Source organism: Bos grunniens, chromosome 10 (assembly GCF_055505025.1).
Source record: "Bos grunniens cultivar Pamir isolate PY7600 chromosome 10, Bosgru_T2T1.0, whole genome shotgun sequence".
Taxonomy (NCBI): domain Eukaryota; kingdom Metazoa; phylum Chordata; class Mammalia; order Artiodactyla; family Bovidae; genus Bos; species Bos grunniens.
The window spans coordinates 31212328-31231378 of NC_141174.1; the positions used below are offsets into that span (position 1 = coordinate 31212328).

The 19051-nt window shown below is 36.5% G+C and overlaps 1 protein-coding gene across 1 annotated transcript in view; it reads right to left on the reverse strand.

Annotated features, from left to right (window-relative positions):
* Positions 1–19051, reverse strand: part of LRRC9 (leucine rich repeat containing 9) — a 120505-nt gene that overhangs the window by 47161 nt on the left and 54293 nt on the right. The window contains exons 16-19 of the mRNA XM_086320436.1: positions 17966–18178; positions 13869–13988; positions 1911–2102; positions 594–719 (exon numbers count right to left, since the gene is read on the reverse strand). Of these exons, the coding sequence (XP_086176562.1) occupies positions 594–719; positions 1911–2102; positions 13869–13988; positions 17966–18178 (651 nt within the window). The remainder of the gene's footprint in view (positions 1–593; positions 720–1910; positions 2103–13868; positions 13989–17965; positions 18179–19051) is intronic.

Genomic DNA, 19051 nt, shown 5'->3' on the forward strand with positions numbered 1-19051 from the left:
TTCTTTCCTTCACTTTAAACAGATCCAAAATTAAACATTACATTAAGGAATTAACATTCAAATATTCTACAGAAAGTAAATACCTAGATAACTAGAGTGGAGGTATTAAGGATATTGAAGCAACTTTAGTTAAAGTAGCATTCTTAATCTGGATAATACAGGTATTTCCCCTTCCCCAAGTTAATAGGTTTTGTTTTTTTTCAGCCAGACACATATAATATCAATACTAGGTAAATAAGTCACTAAATTCTTTCTCAAGGTCTCTAGGCTTACCTTATCCACAGAAAGTTGCTTATTTTCATGTAGGCTCTAGAAAGGACTCTGGTGAGTTCAGGTTGACTAGGAAAAAAACAGTTACCCTAGAGGTATTTTTGAGGTAGTGTCCAGGGATGAGAATCCATAAAACCACTTGGTATTTAAATAGGATACATTTAAGCAGAAAAAAAATTTTCAAGTGATATGATTGTTATAGATGAACTTTTTCATTAGCATGCTAAGAGAGAATACAAAATCTCAATAATGAAATAAGAGTATAGGAAATATTATTTGTATATTCTAAATAGAACAAGAAATATTAAACAGTAAAAGCCAACCTGAGTAATCTTTGTTCCAGAAATAAATTTCATAGCTGCTGTTGCTTCTTCTTCAGAAATGAGGACTCCATCTAAATGAGTAAGAGTCTTTAATCTGCCAATAACACTCAGCCTTAATGTGGCTGGCTTGGGAAAAATAATAAAAGTTAATTTTTACAAAATATTACATAGTGTTATGACATGGAAAGGAGTTTTTCTTCATTCCTTCCCACATAATTCAAATTATGCACCTCCTACTTTATTATATATGTCTAAAAATAAAGGCCTAACTTAATTCTTTAAATAATAGTTGATATTAAATTATATTTAAGAATTAATCTGTTTTGTTTGAAGCTGGATACTTCTACTGTTGTGAAGGGAGGAAATCCCACTAGTTGTTGAAAAGTGACAGTGATGAAAAGTGTTCAAAAAACTGCAGTGCCTCCTGTTTATCTAGATCAGCAGTTAGCTACTCAGCCAATTGGGTGAGCCAATACAGATCTTCAGCTCTGGACATTTAATTTGGCAGCATGGCTATAGCTCTACTATGATCAATCAGGAAGTCTGATTTGGCAAAAGAAAAATATGCTTCGATTTTATGGAGTGAAAAAGGAGAAATACAACAGTATAAACATAGTAATATGGCTAATGTAATAGAAACAATCATGCTTTTAGTCTCTTTTTGAAATGTTGAACAGGGTCTATATATATTTTTGAAAAGCAAGAAAAGATGCATTCTTGAAATTATAAACTTGGGGCTTATTTTAAATACTTGGAGATACTCTTCAATATAATCATTGAATATCGAAATTTCTTAGCATGAATCTACATATGTTTGTGATGAGAAAAAACAGTGCTCAAATTTCCTTTGATAACAGAACATATATAAGACTTTATAATTTAGGTTTATTGGAGAATGTGACAAATTTGTTCCCCCTTTAATAGTATGTTTCTCTCACAGTATAGTATTCTATTATTCTTGGTTCCTATACCTCACTACAGTAGGATTCTAGCACACTGAGCTATATATACTACATTATAAAATTTGAAAACTAAAGATTTTCAAATGGCAATGAATGACATCTGATACTCTTAAGACCACAATACTCTCAAACTATTAGAGGCTGCAAAAAAAGCTGATGTGAAATTAAAAACTTTTCTATAGTAACATTTGATTCACTTGATCGATACATTATATTCAAATTACAAAATACTTCAAGGAATTCTACTGAGACAAAGACAGTTTGCCTGTTTCTGGGTATTATTGAATAATTGTGAGAAAACAGCTTTGAAATAAAAGTGATTGTCTGCTTTTTTATAAACATGTCTGTTACATACCTTTTGCCATGGATTATGTCGAATATCAAGAGTGAGAAGGCTTGTGGTATGTTTGCATAACATATTTATTTCATCGCCAGATTTTTTCAGTTGATTCCAGCTCAAGTCTAAGTGCTTAAGTTTCATCAGACCTCTAAATCCTTCAAGGGTTATCACATGGTTATGACTTGCATCCAAATATTCAAGGTTATACTGCAACACATACAAATAGAAGTGATGCTAGAAGGATCATGGTTTGTATTTACAGTTCTTTTTTTCTCTCTCTGATTCTTTAAGTACTTTACATGCTTTTTGGTAATCCTTACAGAAAACCTAAACAGTAGCCTATACTGCAGTAATGGCATCAGTTGTGTCTGACTCTTTGCGATCCCATGAACCGCATGGGGAGGAGGAACAGGCCTCCCTGTCTATCACCAACTGCCGGAGTTCACTCAGACTCACGTCCATCGAGTCAGTGATGCCATTCAGCCATCTCATCCTCTGTCGTCCCCTTCTCCTCTTGCCCCCAATCCCTCCCAGCATCAGAGTCTTTTCCAATGAGTCAACTCTTCGCATGAGGTGGCCAAAGTACTGGAGTTTCAGCTTTAGCATCAGTCCTTCCAAAGAAATCACAGGGCTGATCTCCTTCAGAATGGACTGGTTGGATCTCCTGCAGTTCAAGGGACTCTCAAGAGCCTTCTCCAACACCACAGTTTAAAAGCATCAATTCTTCGGCACTCAGCTTTCTTCACAGTCCAACTCTCGCATCCATACATGACCACTTGAAAAACCATAGCCTTGACTAGACGAACCTTTGTTGGCAAAGTAATGTCTCTGCTTTTGAATATGCTATCTAGGTTGGTCATAACTGTTCTTCCAAGGAGTAAGTGTCTTAATTTCATGGCTGCAGTGGTTTTGGAGCCCCAAAAAATAAAGTCTGACACTGTTTCTACTGTTTCCCCATCTATTTCCCATGAAGTGATGGGACCAGATGCCATGATCTTCATTTTCTGAATGTTGAGTTTTAAGCTAACTTTTTCACTCTCCTCTTTCACCTTCATCAAGAGGCTTTTTAGTTCCTCTTCACTTTCTGCCATAAGGGTGGTGTCATCTGCATATCTGAGGTTATTGATATTTCTCCCAGCAATCTTGATTCCAGCTTTTGCTTCTTCCAGCTCAGCGTTTCTCATGATGTACTCTGCACTCGATAAATATTGCCAAATAGTTTTAAGGAAGTTTGTATCAGTTTTTTCTTCCAACAATAGGATTTGAGAATGCTCATTCCTTAAATATCCACCAACCTACCTGCTTTATTTTAATTTACATTATTACCAATGAAGTTGCACACCTTTTCCATGTTTGAGATCCCATGGACTGTAGCACAACAGGTTCCTCTGTCCATGGGATTTCCCAGGTAAGGATACTGGAGTGGGTGCCACTTCCTTCTCCAGGGGATCTTCCTGATCCAGGGACTGAACCTGGGTCTCTCGCACTGCAGACAGACACTTTACTGTCTGAGCCACCAGGGAAGCCTGTATCTATATTAGCTATATTTTCGCTTGTTGTCTTTCTCATCTTTGGCCATTTATATATTTAGATCTTTATTTTACTTAACTTGTAAGAAATCTTTAAAACAATTTGCTAGTTCTATTCAGTGCAAACAAAATTTTCTTTTAAAGTATATACTACCTCAGACCCAGAACCAGAAAGTGATAAAGAAAACATGAAGAAAATATTTTGCAACATATTTATAAAAATAAAAATAATATTACTATAAATTAAAAATAAATTTGATTTCTTTATAACTTAATTATTTGAATTCACCTTAGAATTAGTTACTGCTATATAATGCATAGCTCATATTGTTGTAATAGCACCTATTACAATGACTCAGGTTTCAACAGTTGAGTGTTCAGATCATTAAAATCTAAAAAGTTTCTGGAAATTAAATAGTGTTACTGATTGTTATTATAAGTAAGCATAATAAAAAATATCCTATAATTTACTATCATTATAATTTCTTGAAAAAAAGGATATTTGGCAGTAGAAAGTATTAAGGATATAATCTTAGAACAGTCTTTTAAATTAAATAAATTTAGATTTATAAAATTTTACTACATGGTCCACCTTTTGCCATTTTTCATCAAAAAATGGTTAAAAACTTGTCCCAAATTCTGACACTTGCATGCTGATTAGCATTTGGGAACAATTCATTATATAAAGATAGCTATCTTCTTGAAAACAGGGGTAGGAGCTTCACTTTTTTATATTCCCAGAATATAAAAGAGACTTCATACACTCCATAAATATTCAAGGAATAATATTTTCAGTTTTGCAGGAGAATTTGGCATTTTAGTATTTCTTGCGTTTTGGTTTAAATCTTTTGTAAGTTATGGTACAATTCAGCCCAAATTACAAAGATTAAAACTGACAAGACCTCTTTAAACTATTTTAGGGATAATAGTTCAATCTCTAAATGTAGATTAGCTGTCTTGAGGCATTAGAAATATTTTAACACTAAATTTGTCATTGGAAAAGGTAAGACAGAAGTATTATTTCTATAATCTATAAAGTTGCAAATAGCCATACATATTTGTCTCTCTCTCCTTGGCCAACTCTGACTATGGTATAGTTATTTTCAGAGAAAAGAAAAATCTGTTCCTATTTCTTTGGCTTGGATACTCTCCTTTCCTGATAGTTCAGGTGAATGAATGACAGACATACAGCTTTTGATATTTCAATTTTACCTTATGTGGATGTCTTGCTTAGATTTTTAATTTTTAAAAAATCTATAAAAATTATATAATGTATCTCTACCATTTATGAAGCCCAGGTCTTTCATTATATAAACAGTCATAGATTGGGAATTCTGATTCACAAGGCAAAGGCAGGGTAATGAATACATAGTAACCATCCGTTTACTTTCTGCAGCCTAGTAGAACCTAATGCCTAGCATACAATAAAGTATAGAAACTCTCCATGTTAGAGACATAGTTAAGGAAAATGATAGTAAAAATGAGAAAAGTAAAAGTGAAAGTCTCTCAGTCATGTCCAAGTCTTTGCGACCCCATGGACTGTAGTCTTCCAGGGTCCTCTGTTCATGGAATTCTCCAGGCCTGAATCCTGGAGTGGGTAGCCTTCTCCAGGGGATCTTCCCAACTTAGAGATTGAACCCAGGTCTCCTGCATTGCAGACAGATTCTCTACCATCTGAGCCCCTGGTGGCTTAGCTGGTAAAAAATGAGATAAACTAAAGGCAAACATAAAAACTTAGAAGATGATAAAAGTATCAGGTGAGTGATTAAATTAGGGCATAGCCTTTTGTGATACAGAGATAAATATAATTAATATTAAACATACATACAAAGTTGATTATTGGAAAATATGTAGGCAGAGGCAGCATAGGTATTCGATCTCTCTGAATCCCCACATAAAAAGAAAATAAAAATAAGACCAAAATCCTATGGACAACATTTATAATAAAGCTACATAAGAAGGTAGCCCCGTAAGTCCCAAAAGAAGTTGGTGGGGATAAACCACCAATAACCACAAGACTACATGGTGTCCATGTTGATGTGAGAGGAAGAAGGAAGCATCAGGGCATCATCTGACAGGCCTGAGAATAAGAGAGCCCCCAAATAGCCAACCAATATTCAGTGGAATATCTGAAGGCACACTGAGTGCAGTTGAAAGTGGGAGTTTTGCCTTCTCTGATACCAGATGAGTGCATGAGATCCACAGTAAAAAGGTCTGAAGGGGCTGGACCAGTCTAGCACCTATGAATTTTCAAACTACCCCACCAGGCTCCGGTGAGAACTGAATCCTTCTTGGAGAAGAAATTGCTGGGCTAAGTCAAAATTAAACAGGATAAGGACAAAGGAGGCAAATAAAAGAGAAAGTTCAGACTGAAGTGGAAGAAGGAAATAGAGTCAGGAAATCTCAGAAAATAAGTGCTACAACTGTTAACAGTACATATAAACAGCAGAAGAGGGAGATCTGTGAAATTACAAAAGCTTCCCCAACACCCACTTTCATTTTAAAAGTTAAGAAGAATTTCACTGAAAAATGAGCAACAGAAAAGTATTGAGGTAAAATCCCAGACAAAGCTAAACAAACTATGCATGCATGAAAGAGAGACAGAAATATTGCTGCGAGCAATAAAAGTATATCAGAAAGACATTGCCAAGAAACATACCATAACCATAAACCTATTATTTCAAAACAAGCAAAAAGATGTTAAGAATGATACAAGATACAAAATAACAACAGAAATCTGGATTAGAAAAACTCAGAAGTGAAGTGAAAGAACCCAGAAGAGAATCTAAAATAAAATAATAAAATCATTTTAGAAGTGAATACTAAACTAGTCAAAGACAAAAGAAGTCAACAACAGACAACACCTTAAGAGAAACAGAAAGTGAAAAAGATGGAAATTTAAAAAAATCAAATCAATTTAAAAATCTAAATGGAGATATAAAAAGGACTCAAGAGAAAGTGACAAATAGTGAAGAGAAGATTCAACATATGGATAATGTGAGTTCCTAAAGAAGAAAACCAAAGCAAGGAAACAAAAATTGCTAAAAACTTTCAGTTAAAAAAATGACTTTAATATTTATTTTGGAAGAGCATACTGTGAATCTGAAATCTTGACCCAGAACAACCAATGCCAAGACATACTCTTATAATAAAATTACTAGACTTTAATGAAAACAAAAAAACTTCCTTTGGACATCTAGAAGAAAAAAGCTTGTGACTTATAAGAGAAAAAATTATACATTCTAATCAGACTTTTTTACAGCAACACTTTATGCCACAAGAAAATAAGTAACACTTAAGATGCCCAAGAAACAAAATTGTGAGCCAAAGATTTTATACCTAACAAAACTGCCTTTTGGGTATAAAGGACATAGATAAACTATTATCAATATGTAGTAACTTAAGGGATATTGTTCCGAAAGCCTTTCCTGAGGAATCTATAATAGAATATTTTTCTGACAATTAAGATATTTGATACCAATCTAAGGACTGGTGATGAGAATTAAATATACAATTACCAATGAACTAAAAAGCAGAGTGTACAGAGTATAAGGGCTACATGTTCAAAGTAGATATAGTATGATAATTTTAACTTTTTTAAAATAGGGAAGACTGGAAAGAGCACACACAAAATTAAAAAAAAAAATAGTTATGGTAACATGCTGATGAGGGTATTAGCTCTATCATTCCAAGACTGTTGTGTGTGTAACAGGGGATAAAACAAATACATGATTATTAAATATCCTAATTCTATCACCTTGTAACCTTGAAAATCAGGATTATTGTTGTTTGAAAAAAAAGATATAGATACATGTAACAGAGAAAACTCAATATCCCCAAAAAATAAGATCATGGCATCCAGTGCCATCACTTCATGGCAAGTAGATGGGGAAAAAATGGCAAAAAATGTTTGGCAAATGTTTCCAAAAAATGGAAACAGTGGCAGATTTTATTTTCTTGGGCTCCAAAATCACTGTGGACAGTGACTGCAGTCAGAAATTAAATGACATTTGCTACTTGGAAGAGAAGCTATGACAAAGTTAGACACCATATTAAAAAAGCAGAAACATCACTTTGCTGACAAAGGTCCATATAGTCAAAGCTGTGGTTTTTCCAGTAGTCATGTAATGGATGTGAGAGTTGGACCATAAAGAAGGTTGACCATCAGAGAACTGATGCTTTCAAACTGTGGTGCTGGAGAAGACTCTTGAGAGTCTCTGGACAGAAAGGAGATCAAACCAGTCAATCCTAAAGGAAATCAACCCTGAATATTCATTGGAAGGACTGATGCTGAAGCTGAAGCTCCAATACTCTGGCCACCTGATGGGAAGATCCAACTCTTTGGAAAAGATCCTGATGCTGGGAAAGATTTAGGGCAGGAGGAAAAGGGGATGACAGAGGATAAGATGATTGGATGGCATCACCAAATCAATAGACATGAGTTTTAGCAAACTCTGGGAGATAGTGAAGGATAGGGAAGCCTGGTGTCCTGCAGTTCATGGGGTTGCAAAGAGTCTGACACGACTTAGCAACTGAACAAAACAACAACAGAGAAAAGGTTAAGCTAAATGATTTCCAGTCTTGAATTGGAAATATCAATATAAATTCATAAGGTTAGTTTTAGTTACACATATGCACATATACCAGCCCCCCTCCCACACACACCTGCCTCACAACAAGTCCTGTCCAGTGGAAAGACTTATAAACAGTGGCTAACACAGGTTGGGGTCCTGAAATACCACTTCTCTAAAAGAAACCAGGGCTTCTTGAAGAAACAGTTGACTCCATGTGTGCAGAAGAAAAACACACAAAATGTGTATGGAAAATCATTCATCCTAGGTGGCAAAGAAGCTATCACAGACCACTAGAGTCATTGCTAAAGGATATAACTTTATGATGCTTCCACTGGCTAAGTATGAGAAAATCTGAGCTTCGTCATGATAATAATTGCCATAAATTGAGTATCATCAAATATGTTTAAGTCCCTGCATTCCTAATGACATTAAAACAGAAAAAGAATTGCTCATCTTTGGGAAATCATAAGGAACTAATTCATTATCTTCAAAGTTGGTAAATAAAGGCAAATAATCAAATATCTTTTCTGCATTTTCTATATGAATGGTTCTACTAGGTATCCAAATAATAGATAAAGGGAAATGTCTCTATGTAAAATATTCCAATTAATAAATGAAAAAGAAATGAGAACAAGAATATTGCTCTTTCATAATTTTCAATGAATTAATGAATATTTAATGCCGGGCTGGATGAATCACAAGCTGGAATCAAGATTGCCAGGAGAAATATCAATAACCTCAGATATGTAGATGACACCAACCTTACGGCAGAAAGCAAAGAGGAACTAAAGAGCTTCTTGATGAAGGTGAAAGAGAAGTGTGAAAAACTGGCTTAAAACTCAACATTCAAAAAACTAATCATGGCATCCAGTCCATGGCATATAGATAGGGAAACACGGGAAACAGTAAAAGACTTTATTTCTTGGGCTCCAAAATCACTGCAGATGATGACTGCAGCCATGAACTTAAAAGACACTTGTTCCTTGGAAGAAAAGCTATGCCCAGACAGTGTATTAAAAAGCAGAGACATTACTCTGTCGACAAAGGTCCGTCCAGTCAAAGCTATGGTTTTTCCAGTAGTCTCATTGTGCAGATGTAAGAGTTGGACCATAAAGAAGACTGAGTGCTGAAGAATTGATGCTTTTGAACTGTGGTGTTTTGAGAGTCCCTTGGACTGCAAGGAGAACAAAGGAAATCAACCCTGAATATTCATTGGAAGGACTGATGCTGAAGCTGAAGCTCTAATACTTTGGCCACCTGATGGGAAGAGCTGACTCATTGGAAAAGACTGATTCTGGGAAAGAATGAAGGCAGGAGGATAAGGGGACAATGGAGGACGAGATGGTTGGATGGCATCACTGACTCAATGGAGTTGAGTTTGAGCAAGCTCTGGGAAATGGTGAAGGACAGGGAAGCATGGGGTGCTGTAGCCCATGGGCTGGCAAAGAGTCAAACATGACTGAGCAACTGAACAACAATGGATATAGGCTCCTTGAATCAGAAGAGTGACGACTAGACATTATGTGTCTCTTACAGTCTTGCCAGAGGAATGGAATCTGAATCTGATCCAATCTCTGGATCCAGTTGCCAATTTGGAAAAAAAACTGGTGGGTAGAGGGCATGTAGGGTTGTATCATAAGTAATATATTGGCAGGGTCTAGACTGTGGGACAGAGAAGGCGATGGCACCCCACTCCAGCACTCCTGCCTGGAAAATCCCTTGGACAGAGGAGCCTGGTGTGCTGCAGTCCATGGGGTGGCACAGAGTCGGACACAACTGAAGTGACTTAGCAGCAGCAGCAGCAGCAGACTGTGGGAAACTCTTTGGGTTGGAAGGTGCAAGTTTTTCTACAACTGTTTTACTACACTGCAACTTCAAGGACTGCAGCCCACTAGACTCCTCTGACCATGGGATTTTCCAGGCAAGAAAACTGGAATGGGTTGCCATTTCCTTCTCCAACAAATAAACAGCGGGGAGTGAAAGAGAATAGAAGGGAAACTTACAAGAGACTTAAAAAGTACAGTACATTTAAAAAATGGGGGAAACCAAACTGCTGTGCTACCGATGCACACTTGGGTGTTGGAACTATGGGGGGGAAACAGCAGGGAGAGGATAACTACAGAAGTTAGGATAATGATTTCTGGAAGGAATGGGGCATATATAAGGATTTATGCTCTGGGTGGCAGAGTTTTATTTCTTGACCTGGACGATACTTACAAGCATGTTCACCTTATATTAATTTATTAAACCACATATTTGTAGTATGTGGTTTTCAGGATCTGTGTTTTATTCTACATATACAGTGTCTCCTCTCTTTGAACACCTGAAGATCCTGATAGTCATTTTTAGAGACTTATTTATATATCAGATTCTTGATGTTTGAGGAGTCTATACCTAGTTCTAAAATTAAAAAATAACACTTGGGCATAAAATTTGTCCAGTTCCCTTACCTGTAAAATGACCATGGTAATAGTTATTCAATAAGTAGGCTGTGTGTCTGTGGTGATGAAAAGAACAACATAACCACACTGCAAAATACACACTGGGCAGCTGGCTAAACTCACTCATCCTGTGTGACTTAAGAGTTTACTCTTTATATTTGTGCCTTAGCAAAATTACAGTGCTTGTTACAACCTTTGGAACTGCTAGAAAATCATTAGGAAAAAATTAAACAAAAAATGCCACCAATTAATATATAGTCCTGGGACCTCTATTAAACTATCTTCTTTTCCCAGTTGCATACCAAACCCTACAGGGAATTCTGTTAAAAAGGACTTTGGCCTTACTTGTGCCTATCCGGTTTCCTAAAACCATTAAAATTCCTAGAAGAAATAAAGGCAGTATGCTCTTTGACATGAGTCTTAGCAATGTGTTTCTAGATATGACTCCTCAAGCAATGTGGACAAAAGCAAAAATAAAGAAATGGCACTACACCAAACTAAAAAGCTCTGCATGGCAAAGGAAACCATCAGCAAAATGAAAAGACAACATACCAAGCTGGAGAAGATATTTGCAAATCATGTATCTGATAAGGGGCTGATATAAAATATATATTAAAAACTCATAAAACTCAACAACAAAAAATCAAAAAACCCAATTTAAAAAATAGGCAGAGGAGCTAAATGGTCATTTTTCCAAAGTTATTTTCAGATGGACAATAGGTACCTGAAAAGATGTTCATCACTAATTATTAGGGAAATGCAAATCAAAACCATAATGATTTGTTATCAAAAACGCAAGAAATAACAAGAGAGGATGTAGAGAAAAGTGAACCCTCATGCACTGTTTGTGGGAATGTAAATTGGTGCAGCCAATTTACAGTATGGAAAACAGTATGGAGAGTTCTATTTTATATTGAGAATAGAACCACCATCTGATCCAGCTATTCAACTTGTGTATTTATCCAAAGAGTATAAAAACATAAATTCAAAATATTGTACCCCTGAGTTCATAGCTGAATTTACAATTGCCAATATACAGAAGCAACCTAAGTGCCCATCAGTGGATGAATGTATCAAGGAGATGTGGTATATATATACTATGAAATACTACTGAGACATAAAAAAGGTGAAATCTTGCCATTTGCAACAACATGGATGGAGGGTATTATGCTAAGAGAAATAAGTCAGAGAAAGACAAATACTGTATTATATCACATATGTGGAATTAAAAACCCAAATAAAGGAATAAACCAAACCAAATAAAGATAAACACACAGATAAAAGGAACAGAGTAGCGATTACCAGTGGGGAAGTAGGGTGGAGGGAGGGCAACATGGGTAAAGGTGGTCAACTGCTTGGTGATGGACAGAAGCTAAACGTTTGGTGGTGAGCACACTGTAGTGTATACGGAAGCTGAAATACAATAATATTGTACACATGAGACTCATGTAGTGTCATAAATCAATGTTACCCCAATTTAATAAAAAAGACTCCAGTTTGCTAAAAGAAAAAAGGAAGGGAGTTTAAATACTAAAATCTAACCTCAGATATGCAGATGACACCACCCTTATGGCAGAAAGTGAAGAGGAACTAAAAAGCCTCTTAAAGTGAAAGAGGAGAGTGAAAAAGTTGGCTTAAAGCTCAACATTCAGAAAACTAAGATCATGGCATCTGGTTCCATCATTTCATGGGAAATAGATGGGGAAACGGTGGAAACAGTGTCAGACTTTATTTTTTTGGGCTCCAAAATCACTGCAGATGGTGACTGTAGACACGAAATTAAAAAACGCTTACTCCTTGGAAGGAAAGTTATGACCAACCTAGATAGCATATTCAAAAGCAGAGACATTGCTTTTCCAACAAAGGTCTGTCTAGTCAAGGCTATGGTTTTTCCAGTGGTCATGTATGGATGTGAGAGTTGAACTATAAAGAAAGCTGAGTGCCCAAGAATTGATGCTTTTGAACTGTGGTGTTGGAGAAGACTCTTGAGAGTCCCTTGGACTGCAAGGAGATCCAACCAGTCCATTCTGAAGGAAATCAGCCCTGGGATTTCTTTGGAAGGACTGATGCTAAAGCTGAAACTCCAGTACTTTGGCCACCTCATGCGAAGAGTTGACTCATTGGAAAAGACTCTGATGCTGGGAGGGATTGGGGGCAGGAGGAGAAGGGGACAACAGAGGATGAGATAGCTGGATGGCATCACCGACTCGATGGGCGTGAGTTTGAGTGAACTCCGGGAGTTGGTGATGGACAGGGAGGCCTGGCATGCTGCAATTCATGGGGTCACAGAGAGTAGGACACCACTGAGCGACTGAACTGTACTGACTGAAGGCCAATAAACAAAGTAGCAAACTCTCACCACAGTGGGAGAAGTAATGGTGCAAGAGCCTTGAAATGGTTACGAGGAGGAAGAAAATGGGCAAGAGCTGAGATGTATTTTGAATATATCTCATTCAATATATTCTGAAAAGGTATGTCGATGACCTGAGACCTATGGAAACAAAGATGCTGGATTGCAGTTCTGGAACCCATATGTAATTACTGTCGCTGCTGCTGCTGCTGCTAAGTTGCTTCAGTCATGTCTGATTCTGTGCGACCCCATAGACGGCAGCCCACCATGCTCCCCCATCCCTGGGATTCTCCAGGCAAGAATACTGGAGTGGGTTGCCATTTCCTTTTCCAATGCATGAAAGTGAAAAGTGAAAGTGAAATTGCTCAGTCGTGTCTGACTCCTAGTGTCCCCATGGACTGAAGCCCACCAGGCTCCTCTTTCCATGGGATTTTCCAGGCAAGAGTACTGGAGTGGGGTGCCATTGCCTTCTCCGATATAATTATTGTTATATGACATATAACAGGGAAAAAAATCCAGATAAGATCCATACCTATGTGTACATGTGTATTACTATATTTGTCCTTTGATTTATAAGAAGGGAAACACAAGTCAAACAAGATCTATGTAGTTGAAGTTTGGGTAGAAAGGACAAGACAGAGAGAAAGAGAAATAACCATAAGGATAATGAACAGATGGGAAGAACTGACAACATTAGCTGTGAAGTGGTAAACCAAAAAGTAAAGAAGAAATAAGGACTCACAAGAAGGAGGAAAAAAAGACCGAGAAAAGAAAGCAGAAGAAATTGGAAATGACAGTTTATAAATGACATTTTAAAAACAAGTCAGGAGTAGTTTTACATTTATTTTCAAGTAGCTAGAACTCAGATATGATCACAGGTGTATATGTGGTTTGTAAACAGAATCTAAATCTAAGACCTATTTTAGACAAAGTAACATACTGTAGTTTTATGTATGCTTTGTTCCTAATTTGGGCTATATATCTTTAATATGGTATAGATGAGGTCATTATTACAAAAATAATTTATCCATTAAATTAATAATTTTATTTTACTTATATAATTTCAAAAAACTTCTTACCAGGTGGTATACATCATCTAAACAAGTAAATTCATTAAAGCTGATATTAAGTTTTCGAAGTCCTGTTAACTTGGAGAGATCTCTCAATTTATTCAAGCTGTTTCCATGTAGATTCAGACTCTAAAGTAAAATAAAATGTAAATAAAAAGTAAGACAAGTTATATTCTAATTGTAGCTATTAAATAACATTAAGAGAAAGCCAATGAGAAAAAAATCTAATTTTAAAGGTACAGTCTGTTTTTATAATCTGATTTTACAAGATGAAGTTTATAATAGCAGCATTGGACCTGGTACTTGATTAATCTGATTTTCCACTTGCTCTAAGTTTACTAATAATTGGCATGAAATTCTTTTTAGAAGATGAGTAAATATTTTGTTGTTATATTCATTAGGGCAGTTCTATTTCTCAGGCTAGCTGGTGAACAATGTAGGCCCTAAAGATTTTGGGTATTGGCTAGGTTGCCTCACAGGAGAGAGGATGGCGAGGATATACCCTGATTACAGGGAACCAAATGAGGGCCCTTGACTAATGAAGAAAGGCTGAGGGGGTTACAGTGGGAGGATACAACGTCAAAGAAGATACAACGTCAAAGAAGGAGTTGAGAGAGTGTTTAAGTCTCTGCACCACAAACTGACCCAGATGTTCCCTGCCCCTTTGATCCTGGGCTATATGAAAATGACTGTTACCATATTTTTATATTTAGGGGTGACTCTGATATCTGCATGGGCTTCCCAGGTGGCACTAGTGGTAAAGAACCCACCTGCTAATGCAGGAGACAGAAGAGACGTGGGTTTGATCTCTGGGTGGGGAAGATCCCGTGGAGGAGCGCATGGCAACCCAATCCAGTACTGCCTGGAGAATTCCTTGGACAGAGTAGCCTGGCAGGCTATAGTCCATAGGGTCGCAAAGAGTCCTAATGTGGCTCTAACCTCTCATTCTTTCAGTCACAGTCTCAGGTATCTTTGTATTCTACACCTATATTCCCACCATCACACACCCTAGATAAGACACTTGGTCTTTCAAATCCATGTGCTTACAGATAAAGTATGCCTCTGCATGGAAGACAAAAACAATGAAATCTTCCATATCCTTCAGAAATTCACACAAACCCACCTCTTTCTGTGGACCTCTCCCAGCAGCTCTAAATGTCTTGTATTTGTTTATATATCTGTCTCCTTCACTAAAATAACACCCTTGGAGCAGGGAAGAAAACTTATTCATTGAACACCTAATACTTGCTTCAATGGCTAATATATAGCAAATTCTCAGTAAATGCTAGATGAATAAATCAGTGCAAAAGCCAGACTTACAACAACTCTAATTTTTAGTATTTAATTGTGCTGTAAGAGAATATAAAATTATATTACTCTAGGCTTTTCATTTCTATATATTTTATTTATTTTTATGGATGTCTTCATAAAACTCAATCTAGTGGGGATAACTGAAAAGAAAATAATACATGTGTACCTTCAATTTCTCTTATAGTAATGGCACAAATAAAGGAGAAAAAAGGGTGTGATGTCTAAATATCCTTCTTCTAATATCTAGAATTCTTACTGGAAACTGTAGAAAACTTTCTGGCTTTTAAGAAATATAGACAAATTTAAGATGAATTCTTAAATTCTTATGTTACGGGTACTGACCAAATTAATAGTCAGGTGGAGGTCACACTGGCCAAGATATTCCAAAATCTTAAATTCTTCTCCTTTCTGCTTATCTTACAAACCAAAGATAATAAAAAAGACCTAGCTTCTGGTGCTATTTTTTTTACTTTAATTTAATCTCTTTAAATCTATAGGAATACATGTTTTAGAAGCTCAATCCTATCAGAACACTGATTTATTAAACCTTTCCTATTGAGGCTTTATTATAAAAAATGTATTACTCAAATATGAAATCTTGACGTTATAGTTCAGAAACAATTTCTCCATAGTGTCAGCTGGAAGATTGTTCCTGTATTAAGTATATTGCATATTTATGATAAAGATGGTGATATTGCTATCATGCTATAAAGTTTTACTTCATCTCTGATAATAATTCTCTAAAGTAGACTTTAGATGGATGGCACATCACTGACTCGATGGACGTGAGTCTGAGTGAATTCTGGGAGTTGGTGATGGATAGGGAGGTCTGGTGTGCTGCGATTCATGGGGTCGCAAAGAGTCGGACACAACTGAGCGACTGAACTGAAATGAACTGAACTGAACTGAAAGTAGACTTAATCTAGACTTGAAGATTTGGTGGATGATGCTAATACAGTTTTACCAAAGCAATTTCATAAACTATCTTAAAAAGATGTTTTGAATATTTTTAGAAGCAGACTGAAAACTGTTGAGCTCATTTATTATTTTAAAATATATGTTTTGCATTCTCTTTCTGCTTCACATAATCATTTGGAAAAAACTGTCATCGTAAACAATGGATTTAAAAATGTCAAAATGGAGCCAAGTAATTGACTTTCAAGATAAAAATAATTTCTGAATTTTTATCTGTACCTCAGTTTTCAGTAAATGCATAGAAAGATATGTCAAGTAAGAACACCTTAAGTATTGTTATCATTTATCAATTAATATCAATTTGTTTACTCCTTCCTTCTGTAGGTTCAAGCAGACAACTCACTTTTTCTGTAAGAACCACTCAGACATTCTGTTTTAGAACAAATATCCAATGAGTATCTCATATGTGCTAGGTATTGTGCTAGCTGGTCCACACAGTATTTATGAGTAAATTATAAAAAGGCATCCTTACCTCAAGACACTTTTATTTCCGGCTTTTAGAAAACTGTCACAATAGACTGATTTTGTTAGTAAAAGAAATTCCACCACCAGTCATCAGAAAGTTGTTGTAGTAAATATCAGATCAGATCAGATCAGATCAGTCACTCAGTCGTGTCTGACTCTTTGCGACCCCATGAACCGCAGCACGCCAGGCCTCCCTGTCCATCACCAACTCCCGGAGTTCACTCAGACTCATGTCCATTGAGTCAGTGATGCCATACAGCCATCTCATCCTCTGTCGTCCCCTTCTCCTCCTGCCCCCAATCCCTCCCAGCATCAGAGTCTTTTCCAATGAGTCAACTCTTCGCATGAGGTGGCCAAAGTACTGGAGTTTCAGCTTTAGCATCATTCCTTCCAAAGAAATCCCAGGGCTGATCTCCTTCACTACTGTATATTTAGAAGTTGCCCCTTAGATGTGGCCCTTCTGTGCAATGCACACTGCACAGTCTTATATTGTTACCCTCCTGCTGGCAATATAAATGACTAAGAACAGCCATAGCCTCTGTCCCTGTGGAATTTATAGTTTAGGAAGGATACAGAACACATGACAAAGGAATCTTACTTAGATTCTTGATTAGACCTATAGGTAAGAGAAGGACTTAATGCTTAAGTATAGATCTAAAATGTGTGGGAGCTAAGTAAGAGAAACAGGGTCATGTGAAAACATTCTGTGCAGATGAAGTAGCTAGTGCGGAGACTCTGTGTGGCTGTAAACGATACATTTAGGAAACAAAAAGGAGGCTGACTACAGATTGCTACAGGGAGGGTAATATGAGAAGAGCCTGAAAAGACAGGCCTGGGACCAGGTCATATAAAACCTTATAGGCCATATTAAGGACTTTGGTTTTACTTTTAAAACAATGAAAAGCATTTGTGCATTTCATATCGGAGTGGTGAGGGATGACAAATCAGATTTGCACTTGAAAAGACTACTCTGGCTTCAGTATGGAGAATGGGTTGTGGCCTTGCAGTGGAAGTAGGACAAAACCTCTGTTGCATAGCTCTCGTAGGCATGCACCCCCACCCCAACACACACACACACACACACACACACACACACGCATGCACACACCCCTTGTATTGAGTTATACTTAGCTATATACTGAATGCCATCCAAAGAGCACATTAATAGAATATTATGTGCATGGTGCCTCCTGAAATTGTGTAATAGCCCCATGGAAGTATCTAGGTTGGTGATAAAGGGAGTCTGGATAGAATGGTAGCAGATTTGAAATGGACAGACTGAGAGTCAAGATATAGAAGGAAGCTTAATATCTCAGAATATCTTAATATCTATAGAATTTCCTCGTAATACTCACCACAATATGACCATAAACACTAGTCTTGGCAAGGGAAAGTATTGTTTTATCATCCAAACTAATAAGTTTTGGTCTGGGCTTGATCCTGGGATCCATTTTTATAACTTCATCATCAAATTTCAAATCCTGGGACAATACTGATCCTTCTGAATTTTTTTTGCTTTCTTCTAGAATAACATTGTTGAATGAAGAAAATAAAGAGTGAGCCTTGACCTAAAAAATTTATTAAAAACATTGAAAATTTGGTTGCTGTATTTATCATTTTGAAAAATAAGCTATGTAGGAAAGATGAATTAAAACTTTTTCCATTTATAGTAATATCTATGATCATCTGTATCACATTAGGAAATCTATGAGAACAGATTAAAATTGTGGACTAAGAATGGGTGTGTTCATCCCCTCCTCCTGAAAATTCCTTAAAACTGGCAAAAGACATTTAAAAAATAGTTTATAACAGTGGAGAGGGCACCTACAAAAGACTAAAAGTTGTGAGATATAAATTAGAAGGGACTGAACTGACAAATAAGAAGCAGAAATGTAACCTGCAGCCAAAATATATGCAGGAGATAACCACTTCAAAGAGCAGACTCCAAGAAACCTGGTGTTTAGAGTGAACAAGTAAAGTGCAGGAGGAAGCGCTAGGTAATTATTAGGCACTTGAGTTATCATAAGAATTGTGGATGACTGGGCCAAAACAACATGAACAAACAGAAATGGCTCTACAAAAAACCAAAATGGTCCATAAGAGAATTCTTTTTAAAATCTAGGAGAACAAAACATCTATAAAAGAATAGATGGCTATAGAAAAAAAAAAAAGGGTAAATGCTTCAAAGTCACCGTAAAAACAATTAGTGAAGTATGAAATATTCAATAAATGTCCTGAGAAACCAAATGGATACATCTACAGCAAATCAAATTAACTGTGTGGAAGCTAATATAGAGGGCATCTTTCACAACAAAGAATTTAAAGATGGAAATGTAAAATACAGAAAAAAAAAATTAAAATACATTGGGGGAAACAGTTCAGAATGTTCAATGTTTACCAAATAGGAGTTCGAGAGGGCTTAACAGAGAATAGAAGAGAAG